General features: G+C 34.9%; 1 protein-coding gene across 2 annotated transcripts in view; it reads right to left on the reverse strand.

The window, feature by feature from the left end:
* The window catches only part of LOC113055012 (inactive N-acetylated-alpha-linked acidic dipeptidase-like protein 2), a 241596-nt gene that overhangs the window by 48247 nt on the left and 177475 nt on the right, over positions 1-15874 (reverse strand). For both annotated transcript variants that reach the window (XM_026220927.1, XM_026220926.1), the window contains exons 10-11: positions 11573-11716; positions 2042-2137 (exon numbers count right to left, since the gene is read on the reverse strand). In XM_026220927.1, the coding sequence (XP_026076712.1) occupies positions 2042-2137; positions 11573-11716 (240 nt within the window). The remainder of the gene's footprint in view (positions 1-2041; positions 2138-11572; positions 11717-15874) is intronic.

Genomic DNA, 15874 nt, shown 5'->3' on the forward strand with positions numbered 1-15874 from the left:
TCTATTCTACCATGCACTGTTGTCCCAGAGCTCTTAGTGTCATTGTGTCTTCAAACAACCTGAATAATTCATGGTGCAGAACAATATCTCCTTGACTGTAATGAGGAACTTTAATGATATTCATATTTCTTGCTGCTGTTAATGCTGTGGCCATAACTAGCAGAGAGAGAGAGAGAAACATTTTTTTTTATATATATATGAAATCTCAAGCCTGTTTCATCTATATTTCATAATATTTTCACAGGGTTTGTTGTTGATTCTAAGCATGTGTGCTATTCCTCTACAGACTGCCAGGATGGGATACAGGCTGTCAGAAGCCAAGCAATCAATGTATGTGGACTGAAACACTGCTGGGGTTTCTTAATGTCACCCAGGAGAGCACAGGACACTGTCATTTGATGCTTGGTCAATGCACTTTTGTCCTGTCTGGAAGACACACTTCATGATATGATGACTGGGTGAGGTCAGCACAAATCAACACAAAATAAAAATGCACTCTATTTAATTTCTTCATACACATTCTTATTTTTATTGTGAGTGATTAATCATTCAGCATTAAACATTAGCCAAAGGAACAGAAAAAAAGAAAATAAAATACCACACAGAAACTCTTAAAGGTCCTGTTTTTCTTTTTTTTTCTTTTTTTTTTTTTTTAAAGCTTTGATTGTGTTTACAGTGTGCTATATAATGTGTTCATGTTTCGCGTGTAAAAAACAGTATTTTTCACACAATTCATTTTCAACAGTGTACCGCTGTTTTCACTGTCATAAAAACGGGTTGATGACTTCCTTGTTCTATAAAGCCCCTCAAATACGTAACACATTCTGATTGTGTCAGCGGTTCCTGTGTTGTGATTCGACAGCAGCTGAGCACACGCTGCCCTCCTGGAAATGTGATTCGGCTAGTTTTGGACTAGTTTTGAGAAGCAAGTGGGCAAGATTTGTTTTGAAACCTGGCAATCCTGATCTGAACACACGTGCCAGAGATGTACTTGTACTCACAGAATGCCTTTACTGACGAGATGCGCATGAAAATCGCATTCGATTTTTTGCACAGCTCTAACATCTAGTTAACAAAGCTAAACAGCATTGCCCTTTGTGTAATAAGTTACAGAAACTGTTAAATGCACCAACTTAAATAATAAAATACACGTACAGGTTGTGGTCCATAAACAACACCTTCTCCAGACAAAGAGGGAACTGCTCCATCTTTCAAGAATAACCTTTGTGTGAATCCGGCATTAAACTGATTGAGATTGAGGAAGCTGTCCTCAGCAAAATGTTCTGCACATTGTTTTACATGTGGATTATAATTTTCGGGAACCGAGAGTAAACATAAATTGTAACCAACAACGTAAATTGTAACCATTGATCTCTAAGTACAGCGTCTCTGGTAAGGCCAAACAAAGATGATTGGAAATAACAGCGTTTCGACGACATGGCGACAAATACACTCTACAAACGCAACTCTTCCTCTTCTCCGTGGTGGAGAAGTAGGCAAATTCTGTTAAATAAAATATCTCGATTGGCATTGAACTTTGAGATTTATAATTTTACAGATATTATTTATACTCTAACAACAACATTACACACTAACTAAAGTTTGAAACATGGGAACACAAAGAATGGGACCTTTAAATTACTAAATGAATTCAAACTTTCATCCCTGCATTTAGACATCAAAACGCAGCTTGGAGAACAGAATGGTCCATATTTTAAAAGAATTAAAGTAGAGATTAAGAAAAGGTTTGCTTATCTGCATAAACTTGAAAAATAAAAATGCTAATGATTTAGAATAAACACTTTTGAAGTTATTTGCGTTTTCTCATTGCATCTGTCTCTTGAGTTATGATTTGTGTAGCTGTGCAATTAACACTTGAAAGTTCAGCAAGAAAATCTTTCACTAAAAAACAAAATCCTAATGACAAATTTAGATATGCAACACTCCAGCACCTGATAAACCAGTCAGCCAACAACAAACAAACAAAATAATCACTATTGGACTTTTGTAGTGAAGTGAGTGGAAGGAGGAGCACTCTTACCTTGGCAATATTCTCATGGAGTTCGAAGGCTGGATCCAAGGTGTCTCTTAATGAAGACTCAGGAGGGGTAAAGGCCTCAGATAGAAAAAATGCTCTCTAGGTAAATAAAAGAGAGAGAGAGAGAGAGAGAGAGAGAGAGAGAGAGAGAGAGAGAGAGAGAGAGAGAGAGAGAGAGAGAGAGAGAGAGAGAGAGAGAGAGAGAGAAACCTTGAATAATGCAAAGTTACAACACACACCTGTACAAGAATGTCAACACAGTTAAATTTACCTGTCAAAATGTACATCTGAAATAGATGTATTGGAGAAGTAGGTCCCTGAACATGTCTTTCCTGTCTCACCAGGTTGACTGTAAAACTCACAGAGGACGTTATGCTACATCCTTGTAGTTTGAAGGTCAGTAAATTTTTAGCACTGGAAATATGCTTCTAAACTGCACTGAGCATTTTATGACTGGTTGTCCAATGGGTGGAGATTTTATTCACTGTGAAATGACTGAAACCTTTTCAGTTATATTTGATTTTTGATTGATTGCAATATATATATATATATATATATATATATATATATATATATATATATATATTTTTTTTTTTTTTTTTTTTTTTTTCTAAGAAGTAGTTTCCTCAGTCTGAGTGGTTTAAAACTTGGTGACTTAGATATGCCACATAAAAAAAAAAAAAACATTAACTGCTGAGTCTTAGTGTTCATAAAAATAAGTCACTGCATAGATGTTTGTAGTCAAATCGGATCAGCCATAGGAAATCAGTGGGAAAGACCCCATAAAATGTAGAGAAGGCACTTTTTTGTGAAGCTCTTAAAATCCATTGATTAAATGTTACTTTTACTAATATTATAAAGCATATAATTAGGTGAAATAGACCTTGTGGGTACAACCTCACATGTAACCAAACTTAAAAAAGCTCAGACTATGATAGCATCAGTGAACTCAAAATCACAACTTTTCTCCAAAATCTCTCTCTCTCGCTTAAGATTAACCACACGGATCACACAGGTCAGATTAAAGACACACAATCCTGTCCCTGTACTATAGTGGTCACAGTGCACCACTGTCTGGATAGAATTAATAACATTTAGCAATATGAAGGCTAAATAATTCTATGTATATGGAGGACTATTTCAACCCAAGTTCTAAACTCAGTCTGCAGCAATTTCTCTCTTCCTTCAATCAGCTTCCCCCTTTCAAAACTGAATAAAGATGATCAGGAAGCATTGAAATCTTAAATTACTATTCAAGAGATACCTAATGCAATCATAAGCTTTCCTATTGGGAAGGCCCCTGGGCCTGATGTCTCTGGAATAGAATTGAATCACAACTCTCATGCTAAAGATCTAGCATGGTTCCACTATTTCCTTACTTTTAAAGAAAGACAAAAATAATTTGCTCTATTGCTCTTCTTAATACACATTTAAAAATGGCACAATCACCAAAACTAAACAAAGCCATCAATAATTATTCACATAGATTAAACAGGCTGGTGTTTAATCTTTTAGTTAGACACTTGAATAACTAATTAGCTCTCGTGTTTTATATATTTACTTTCCAAAAATAAATGAATAAATAAATAAAACTAACTAGTGTCAGACTTGAGGTTAGTTACAAGGGTAAAAAAAAATAATAAAAAAAATAATAATAATGAAAAAAAATAAAACAACCTGGATCTGCAAACTTCATTAGACACACACCTCACCTAAACACACACAGACTTACTGAAGGTTTTGTTTACACTCTGTGGTATATTATTCACAAAGAGTGCCTGAAAATGGTTTGAAGAAAAAAAAAAAAAGAAAAGAAAAAAACACATGTCATGTTTTCGTCCACCAAAAATGAGCATGTCTTGAGGCATCTACAAGTTGATTTCCACTGTTTGTTTCTTTCTCTTTGTAGTGGCTGCACAGAGATGCACAACAAAGACTGATTCGTGTTGAAGATTAGAGGAATTACACCCAGTGCCTGTCTTCCCACACAGCTTTTCATCTCACTTGAGAGCAGACCCTGCTGTTTTGAAGTACGGTAGCCTCACCAGGGGATATCACTTTGCTGATTGTGTGGCTACATCTGCAGTAAGTTGGTTTGTGGTGATCTTGGAACAGTTCAATTTGAATGAATTTCATCTGTATCCCACCACACTTATCCAACCTGATGAGCATGTTCGGTCCTATAATATGGGCATTCGGTTACAAGAAGAGAAGCTGGGTTTTTCATGGAGCCTTTTGAATGGGTGACTTTTCTCAGAGATCTGTTGCTGTTCACATAGATAAACACATGCCTCTTAGCATGAAAACCAAACCTCTAGACCTTGGCGACATATGAATAGGGCTGGGTTTGGGTTACAGAGAATGATATCTCGGGCAGGTGAATTGGTTTCTCTTGACTGAGTGAGCAGGAAACCACAAGGATCACCTCGGGAAGGGTCTGCAGTCAAACTGCAACCAGCGGAAACGACTCCTTTTTATTCTACACAAACAAAGCGGCCTTGCTACAACTGGAGTGGCCAGTCCACAGGCGATTCTGCAATGAGCAATTAAAATTCAACAGCCACATATTACTGTTAAGAGACCCAATAAAATGTAATTTGCAATAAAAAAATGCTTTTATCACAAATAAGATAATAAAAATTCTTTATCCAGTCATTAAACCTAAGCAGCAATTAATATGCAAATTTTCATGACTATGAAAATTGTAGAGTCACACTGAAGGCATCAAGGGCTATTTGACCAAGAAGGAAAGTGATGGGGTGCTGCGCCAGATGACCTGGCCTCCACAGTCACCGGACCTGAACCCAATCCAGATGGTTTAGGGGTGAGCTGGACTGCAGACAGAAGGCATGAGGGCCAACAAGTGCTAAGCATCTCTCGGGGAACTCCTTCAAGACTGTTGGAAGTCCATTTCAGGTGACTACCTCTTGAAGCTCATCAAGAAAATCTAAGAGTGTGCAAAGCAGTAATCAAAGCAAAAGGTGGCTACTTGGAACAACCTACAATATGACGTTTTTAGTGGTTTCACACTTTTTTGTTATGTATATAATTCCATATATAATTCCACATGTGTTAATTCATAGTTTTGATGCCTTCAGTGTGAATCTACAATTTTCATAGTCATGAAAATAAAGAAAACTCTTTTTTTGTCAACTTGCTTGAACTATAAACGGCTTAAAATTTACTCTACTCTTCAAAAGTTGTAGTTTGTAAGATTTTATTTTTGTATAAAATTAATATTTTTCTTCAGCAATCATTTATTAAATTGATCAAAAGTAACAGTAAACATTAATAATGTTGCAAAAGTTTGAAGTAAAATTTTAAAACGTATTATGGTTTCCACAAACATATTAAGCATCACAAATGTTTTAACACAGATAAAAATAATCAATGTTTCTTGAGCACTCGGCATACAATTTCTGAAGGATCATATGATACTGAAGACTGGAGTAACGGTTGCTGAAAATTCACCTTTGCCAGACAACATTTTTATAAATTACAGAATTCAATATAACTGTTCTCACATTTTTTCCCAAATAATTGCAGCCTTGCTGAGCATAAGAGACTTCATTCAAATTTTTTTTTTTTTTATATCTTACCAAATATGCACCATTTTATCCAGAATTTAAATAATTATGAAGATGTGACAAGCAACCATGTGTGTTTGTAAGACAGAAACAGGGAGAGGACTAGTTTTTTAGAAAGCAGGAGCAGAAAGAAATAATCACAGTCTCACAGTCACGGCAAGCGGTACACATGCTGTTTATGTATGCTGGAAAATGAGGCTTTGAATGTAGTAATCAGCATGTGGCTGGATATCTGCCTGCTCTGAAAAGCCCAGCCCTGATGTGCGGGACAGTCTCTCTGAAAGCGTTCAGAGCTATTTAGTGTGCCATCATCTCCCAGTAACCAGAACTAATGGTCTATTGTTGGCAGGGAGCAATATGAATATTCATTGACAATGAGCGAGTGATAATAAGACAGGCAGCGACAGGCTCAGGGTTGACAGAGGACGATCTCAGCTGCGGTTTCGCAAATCTATCACTGACTTAATCAGCCATGAACCTCTGAGGAAGCTCAGGTGATGGAAGGATTTCACTGTAGAGGACACACTAGAAATGTCAGTTATTGTACAGCTAATTCCCCAATATACTCATGCAGAAATTAATTCAGTTTTGAACGCAAATGAGCCGACTGAGCAACGAGAATGAAAAGACTAATCTGTTGTGATTGAAAATACTATTGCAACCGAAACCAAAAAAGTCAATCAAATTACTGCAGGCAAACCGAGCATTTCCTGCCGCCAGATGCATCTGTTTGTGTGTGCTTTTCACAGCATAGGAGGATAAATGGAGGATCTGGCAACGCCTTGAGGGAAGGATAACTGATGAAACATCCCTATTTGATGAGGAAAAGCGATACTTGTTTTGTTTGTCACAGGCTTGGTACACTGAAACTAAAAGCAAGCTGAAGCCAGTCGAAAATAAATAAATAAATAAGTATAATATAATATATATATATATTAGGGCTGTCAAAAATAGCGCGTTAACGGCGTTAATTAGTTGTTTGTCATTTATTTCTGCAAATTTTTTAACGCATTTCACGCATGTGCAGTGTGACAATTTAGTCAGGTCAGGAAAGTCTCGTCGATCTCAGCGAAAACAGCAGCGAGCCCCGCGACGAAAACACAGAAGAAGCTTAAGGTTATACCCCAGTTAGTCTCAAATACATTCATGCCAAGCTCGATAAACAGAGACGACTTTGGTAGTTGATACGCTGGAGCTTCTTCCTGTTATAGCGTCCTGTGTTTCACACTGCGCATGCGCAGAATGCCTACATGCAATGCAGCGAAAATGAAAGCTGTTTGGAAAAGCATATGCATTTTTACTTGGTTTTACTGGCACTCGAAGCCTTCAGAACGTGAAAATATCGATCCTAAAGTATTGTGGCAGAGCAAATAGACACCTCCCAAAAACAAGAGTGCCCAGAGTGCAGAGGGCGCATGTTTGTGTTTCTGAATTCATTCTTTCGAGTTTCTCTATGCATAATTTCATAGATATGTGGCTATATTTAACCACTGGTTCACCTAAAACTCTTACACTATCTGTAGTTAAATGGCATGGTTTGATATAGTGCTCAGGTAAATTTGATTAAGTAAATGTTAAACTTTTGAAATTCCGAAAAAAAGAACCACATATTGATGAATCAATACATGAAAATTATGTATCTGTGTCTTGTTATTTATCTTTTGGTATTAATTTCAGAAAAAAAAAAAAATGGTTAGGATTCAGGTGTAATTGCAAATAGTGATTAATCCTGATTAATCCACTGAAAATTCTGATTAATTTGATTAAAAATTTTAATCATTTGACAGCCCTAATATATATATATATATATATATATATATATATATATATATATATATATATATATATATATATATATATATATATATATATATATATATATATATATATATATATATACATATTTTTTGTTTTGTTTTGTTTTGTTTTGTTTTATGTCTATGTAGTTTATATGTTCAACTTATGAGCTGTTTTATTGGGATATAAACATAACTTTTCTTGAAAGTCAACAACACATTAAAATTTTACAACAAACTGCTGATTTCTCTATGATTTCTTTATATTATTTAATATATTTCTTTGGTTTGGAGTTAACAAAAGCCTTTTCTAAGTGCAATATACATACTGCTGCATCACGGATGAGTAGATTTTTCTTTTTTTTCGAACAGGGACTCTGTCAATCTGTGAGTGACAGACACTTTTAAATCAGCCCAAGACACTTGAGATGGAGGATACAACTTTATTGTTCCAGACACTAGTGACTGAACATGTTGTTAATTTCATTGCCAGCCATCTCAAAGGAGCAGGACATCTGCACGTTAACAGAACAATGTTTGACAGATGCTGGTTAAATGATTTGCAGCTCTGCCTATTCATATATACAAAAATGAATATGTGTAATTTATTATGAACAGGATGACCCGGACTACACTGGATATGCAAAGGCAGAGTTAACCTGAGATCTGTGTACCCTTACGAAAGGAAAATATATTTACCAATATATTTCTTTAAATATATTGTGATATATTGTAATATATTATTTTCCTTTTTTATTTTCTAATATTTTATATATTTGAATAAATTTAATAATATATTGATAATACATAAATTATATCATGTATTGCAAAATATACAAATGATTGCCGCTTTCAATATACTGCAATATATTTTTGTTTCATAAGGGTAGTTATGCTGAGTAAGTTTTTGCTTTTCAAGTACTGTCAAAAGATGGAGGACAACTTCCAACTTTCAGTGTGACACATTCAACATATTCCTTTGCCAAACACAGTTATGTACTTTATTTTCTCTCAACAATAAATCAAGTCATCTTCATTTCTATACAAGGACTGAAACTTAAACCTCTCAAATGATAGCCCTCTTAAACTTCACTGTCCTGTTTATATGCTTTTGCTGACAGCACCAGCAGATCACTGCCATCCTTTCAGCAAAATTGCAAAAAAATTGCAAAAAAAAAAAAAAAAAAACACATTAATGATGACATGTTGATGAGATATTACTATATCTTACATAAGTACATGTGCATGTTACACCCAATATTTTTTCCTCACACAGTCGCCGTCAATGGCAAAAACTAGTTGGTAGGCTTGTGCAAGCTAAGACAAGCCTAGCATAGTGTTGTTAGGAGGAAGCTAGCTAGCAAAAGGAACTGCCATATGATTTTGAACCCTATGGATCTACCACATCCTGCTGCTGCTTCTGCTAATTAGATTAGTTGTGCAGACACTAATACAGCACCTTGGGCCAAGAAACTTGAACATGCTGTCTGTACATAGCCAACAAACCTCTGACTTTCCAGAACAAGAGCCGGATGGTAACTCTGGATGGGGAAGGCTCTTGGTAAACAACTGGTGACAGATTTTTGCACGGTCAGGCCAATTTCTCGAGTTAGCGATCAGTTCTGACCCTTAGCCACAGGGCTGGAGGCAGAAACAAGCCATGAAAGCCATCTGGAGAGGGAGTTACATTAGCACGGGTGGAGACAGACTCCCTGATCTGTCACTCTGCATTAGACTATGTCTTCAGTGCCCACGACCAGAGGAGGTTAATCAAAGGGATTTGTAAAAACATTTGATTCATGGAAATGGTCATTTCAGAAGAGAAAAAGTTTTGCAAAAATGTATATAAAAATTCTAAACTAAATCTACAATGAAATTAAGTATTATTTGCATAAATAGTCTTTATATCATCAGTGGTACATCTGTTTAAAGAAAGAGAAAGCACTTTACTAGAAATCACTTTGAATTAACTTTGATCACTTTGACAGCATTAATTAGTGCACACATATATATATATATATATATATATATATATATATATATATATATATATATATATATATATATATATATATATATATATATATTAAATAGTGACAACAAAATAAATCCAAGGGAGTGAGAAGCACTACAAGTATTGTTAGGATATGAAGGCCTAGGTCTGTCATTTTGATTTTGTTATCTGGGAGAGCGACAGCTCCTGGGGCGGAGGCATGTGGCAGAGAACAGAAGCAGAGATGCTGGGAGCTGGATGTCACAGCACAGACCGTGTTGTTCCCAAACACACCAGCCACCCCCAGCACTAATGTAGCCTGATGGCTTGAATGCCAGAAAAAGGTTACACTCACAGTTTAAGGCACACCAGCATTGCACTGCAAATGCTTAGCCAGGCATGTGTGCCGGATGAGACGGATGTACAAGTCAGCATGCAGAAAAAGTGTCAGCCACCACAGCGTGAGAGAAAGGCTGAAATATATACTGTACAGAATGAGGAAAGAGGAAAACAGTCACTCTGTGTGTGTTTAACTCTTACAGTCCTACATTGGGTTTATGAAGTCCAGGATAAGAAAAGTGTATCTAACCAACAACACTGTGGTGAGGAAGTTCAAAGATGCACCATAAAACCATTGAGATGCAGGATGTGTTCAAATTAAGTTAACGAGCAATGAAAATGAGGACACATATGTATGCAATTTAGAAGGCAAGCTTCCTGAGTGTTTATTTTGAATGAATAGAGAGCTCATTGCTTCCGGGATATACGTGCATGTGTCATCTGAAAGGACATGACGGATAAAACACAGACATCAATGTCATTAAAGATGAAACACAACATTGTTTGAACATATTACTGTGTGATGGAGGAACATAGAAGATAATTTACATCAGAAAACAGTATTATAATGTGTGACAGTAAGATGTGACTGTCAGAGAATTCACATTAAAGTGTATGAAAGCATTAGGGTCACAGAGAGTGCACACTCCTCTTACAGGTTTTCTGGGAAAGCATGCAAACTCCAGGTCCCTGAGTCAATCCTCATTGAATTGTAGATTTTCACTCAGCTGTCTAATTGGTTAAAATTAGACTGGATCTCTCGAGTTAAAAGCAAGGATATCATAGTTAGTGATATTTGCATATGTACACAAATATCCAAATCTATATTTATATATGTATGCTATGCATGTTATTTTTGATCCATCCATATACAGTATATGTGTTTGATTTTTTTTTATAATTTTTTAATTCATATCTCTCTCTCTCTAGTGTTTTTGCATTTGATTAACTTTTTTATCGAAACCACTAGCACAATACATAAATAAATAAATAAATAAATAAATAAATAAATAAATAAATAAATAAATAAAAATAAACCTGAAAGCACATTGCTTTCAATCAGAATCCATTGGTGTTATACACAAATGTGATGGGCATGGGAACATCACCAAGATGACATTACAATGTTGGGTATTAACAAATACCTGTAAATAAACATTTCTACAATACATACCCATTAATAATTGATTTTGCCTGTTTAGTGTTTTAGTTGTTGAGAAGCAGGTAGGTTTAGGGTAGGAGTAGGGTTAGCTGTTCTTTGAAAGTATGAACATTGACAGACTTTATATATATATATATATATATATTTTTTTTTTTTTTACTTTTACTTTTACACATACAAGGAATTTCATGCATCTTGACCTGACACATGTTTGTCTTGATCTGATGCATAAAGCAAACAACTGAAAGCAGTGAAGTACCCTACACATTAAAAAATGATGTGAGGGATTCTGACCAAGCATCAATATGTAATCAGTTGGGAGTGAGAACACCCTAGTAAAGGCATGGCATTTTGGAAAAATTATAAATGGCTGGCTGACTTCCATTCGTTGACATAGGTAGATTGAATATGATCCTGTTTAGGACAACACACACACACACACACCCACACATATTGTTAAGCATCTGAAGCATATGTTTTCCATTAGGCGATTATGTGTCTGCCTCTTAAAAACATTTTTCCCCCCATCTGTGGACAGTAGGCAGGTAATGGCTGTTCATTGTTAACATTTTGCTCTTACAGTGAATTAAATAAATGATTGGTGTATCAGTGTGCTTAAATTGCACACATAAGCATGAGTACAGTATGTTCATGTACCTCTGTTTTAGGGAGCTCTGGGTATGTGAACTCCACTGTGGGGACAGCAAGCTGATTGGAGAAAAAGCTCAAATCTCCAGGTGTCTGCAGTGAGCTGATATTTGGACCAGGACAACCACCACCTCTGCAGCTCTTCAAATGTCTCTGAAAGATAGACACACACGGATGATGATTATTTGTGAAAATATACATCAATATACAACAGTTATTCTAGTCAAAGCTATGCTTCTCTCTAGTAAACAGAATAACTTGATTAGACCTTCTACAATGATCTTTACAGATACAGTATTGATACTGTATGTGTATCAATACTTTATTAAAATGTTCTCACTGTGAGAGATATTTTGACAGATGAATATGAAAAGTGAATAATGAAAAGTGTTTTTCTTGTGGCATGTGTTTTTTTTTTTTTTTTTTTTTTATTATTATTATTTGTATATGTGATGTGCATGAAATGTGTGTATTAATGCATGTAAATATGATGTTCATCTCATTTGTAGCTGCACATAATGCACATCACAATAGCCCTGCATAAACTGCTATTGATTTCTCATTGAGTGATGGTTTTGGATTAATCTGTTTTGGTTGAAACTGCCTCTCTGCTGTTTAATAACTGATGATAATAAATGATGATTAATAAATGAACATATTACTGTTTCTCAGCATATACATGCACTATGCAAACCTCAAAAAAGTGATGACTGTCTAGGCCAAAGTCAATGCAAAATTATACAGTCACTGTTTGAAGCATAATGCAAGAAAAATAAAATATAGATTGCTGTGTTTACAATCAACTGTGACCAAAAACAGTCATCAGAGTAATTCATATCAGACAGGCCCTGAAAAACAAACATAACAAAGCAGGATATATATATGGGTTTTCTCATTGTGATGGATGATTAAGGGAATAATATAACAGGGAGCCATGGCTGGATAATTTCATGTTCATAATCACCCCGGAGTGCTCAAAATTGTGAATATGAATGGGAATATATTTCAGAAATAGTTTAGTTTAAGAGTAATTTATACTTTTTAATAGTATTTTAAAAAGTTTAACAGAGGCAAGTTAACTCAGTAATATTAAATATTTTGACTACAACACAAAGTAATTTTAGGTCATAAAAAAAAGAAAAAAAAAAGAAAAAAAAAGTCACATTTTATTTTAAGGTTCAATTCTTGTTATTAACAAACTATTAAAGGAGTACAGTAGTTCACTTTCAGAAAATTCTGTCATCGTTTATGCACCCTCCACTTGTTCCAACCCTGTATGAGTTTCTTTCTTCTGTTGAACATTTTGTTTAATTCTGTAAGTGAATTACTCTATACCTATGACGATTACCTCAATAAAATCCTAATTTGCTACTTATTAGTTACTATGGTAGATGTTATGTTTAGGTATGGGGTACGATTAGAGATGCAGAATACGCGCTTTATAAGTACTAATAAACAGGCAATATGTCAGGTTTGCTAATAAGAGACTAGTTAATATTGAGAATTGGTCCCTTTACTGAAGTGTTACCAACAAAACATAATGTAGTACCACTAGTATTTTATGCAGCATTGTCATAATTTGTTTAGACATTAGTGTTCATTGTTTATACGCATTCAGGGATTTACTGTAATGTGTTAAATTTCATACTCTCTGATTGACATTATACTCCGATTGAATTATCCTGATGAAGAGCTTCAGTTAAGCATGCCTCATTAAAATGCAAACAACCAAAAATATATTAACAATAAACAAAGGAGAAAAAAAGAATCACTGAGGTAAGTAATGCAGCTATTGCACAGGGAATACAGTCTCTTTTTTTTTTAACAAGTTTGCAATGATACTTTTATCATATAATACAATTATAAAATACATTTAATAATTATAATTAAATTATAAAACTCTTAAATATTGATATTCATAATCTTTAATTAGGTAATTTGTCTGACTAAACAAAGTTGCCTTTAAATTGTTTTTTTTTTTTTTTTTTTTTTTTTTTTTATAAATGATTTGGGCCACAGGAAATAAAGTGCAGGAGGGGGAGGCACATTATAAAATGCATTATCAGCTTGACTCATTAATATTAATTATGTGGCATGATGATTTGCAGAACAGTCATAAATACCCCAGAGACAGTATATATCACATATTCACCCTTGTGTGTCTACTTTTGCACTGTCCATGGATTACTGTAACATTCAGTGCTTCGATTCTGAAAAATAAATAAAAATAATAATAATAATAATAATAATAATAATAATAATATATATATATATATATATATATATATATATATATAATAAATTGGACAACTTCATAGGCAGCAAAAGCCATTAAAGTCAAAATTAGCCACAAATTCCTGAGGTAAAATGTAAAAGCAGAAACAGCTTGGGAGCGGCAAGAAAGAGGGAGAATAAGTAATTTCTGCACAGAAATTCTTTTTCCCTGTGAGGAGAATCAATATTTAATTTCTCTGTGTGCAGCGATAACAAAATGGCAAAATCATTGTATATTTGAGCTTGAATAGACCTGTGGGTAGTGAGAGACAGAAAGAGTTGCATTGGCAGAGGAAGCTGCTTGTCCACTAAGCTGATGTGAAACAAACAGCATTGCCTGATAAAGGCCATTAGCAAATAAGAAGGCGTTTACCATGCCATTGTTTTCCAATGACCGAGAACTTCCACGTGTTATCACATACCACCTGCACATAATCAGAGGCAGCCAAAGGAAAGGAGAACAACAGTTGGGAAGAAAGATACGATCAGGGCCGGGTTTCCCGATAACGATTTTTCTTAGCACTTAAGAGCGTTTCCTACTGTATGAGTAATTTTACGATCGTTTGTTATTGTTTCATGTGCGTTTGAAATGCAATCCCACATATCTGCCTTTCAATTGCTACTTAGGAGTCACTTACCGTTTGTCAGGTGCTGAAATTTCACCATATAGAATGGCTCGTAATTGTAGTACACAATCGTTTTTTGGCGTTACACAATGCTATGTTCCAGACAGACAACTTGGTTATAATAACTATAATACTACGGTGGCCGAGAAAGCTCAACACGCTGCAACTTAAGATACACATGCAAATTGACAAAACATCAGCAAATGAAGAAAACATCTTCATCAGTTTGACAACACAAGTGCTGCAAATCATCACAACACATGCATATAACGAAACGCGCTGCAAATAATCACAATAGATGCATATAGCGAAATGCGCTGCAAATCATCACAACACATGCATATAGCGAAACGCGCTGCAAATCATCACAACACATGCATATAGCGAAACGCGCTGCAAATCTTCACAACACATGCATATAACGAAACGCACTGCATATCATCACAACAGATGCATATAGTGCTGCAAATATTTCCCAACACATGCAAATTAAGAATCACTTAATGAAAGCATTGCAAATTTATTTTTATTAACCTTGAAATTATATTTAGCTGAGGATATTAAAGTTAGTAATTTTAAATTTTTTACAATTAATCATGTAATTATTCAGCTTATTCAGGCTAATAATATCCCAAAGATAAAGGAATCATGGTGTTTAAAAAAAAAAAAAAAATGGCATAAAAAAAAAAACTCACCTTTCAGTTCACCAACAACTCCACTGACCAGTAGCCACTGCACGATAAGCGAATCCCAGCCGGGTCCGACACTTTTTGAGGTTTTCTCGAAACATTTCCATTGTGGTCAGTGCTATTTGCAGCACGTTTCGTTATATGCATGTGTTGTGAAGGATTTGCAGCGTATTTCGCTATATGCATGTGTTGTGAGGATTTGCAGCACTTGTGTTGTCAAAATGATGAAGATGTTTTTTTTTTTTCTGGTGTTTTTTCAATTTGCATGTGTTTTCTTAAATTGCAGCACGTTGAGCTATCTCAGCCACCGGATAATACAGTACAATATTATATTATATTATAGTGTATATACTTTAATAATAATATTAAATGTTTATTTCTAATTTTTTCTGCCCCTTTTAATTATTTCATTTATAAATTAATAAAATAAAGAAAGAAAGAAAACGATTTGTAAAATGTACAATAAAGCACAATCAAATCTTATATTATAATCACATGGCACTTGAATCAAGTTAAAGGTGTAATCTGCCGATTGTCATGCAGGTGACCGCATAAATCTGTCTTATTACGATGCACTTAGGGCTTTACTATTACTCCAGAGCACCTGTAGATCTACAATGATTTTCAAGTGCTACTTAAGTTACGATGCTTTTGGGAAAGAGACCGTAATATTAAGATCAGTCATACCATCATTTTTACGAACTTCTTAGGCTTACGAAGCT

Source organism: Carassius auratus, chromosome 36, assembly GCF_003368295.1.
Source record: "Carassius auratus strain Wakin chromosome 36, ASM336829v1, whole genome shotgun sequence".
In the NCBI taxonomy this organism is placed as follows: domain Eukaryota; kingdom Metazoa; phylum Chordata; class Actinopteri; order Cypriniformes; family Cyprinidae; genus Carassius; species Carassius auratus.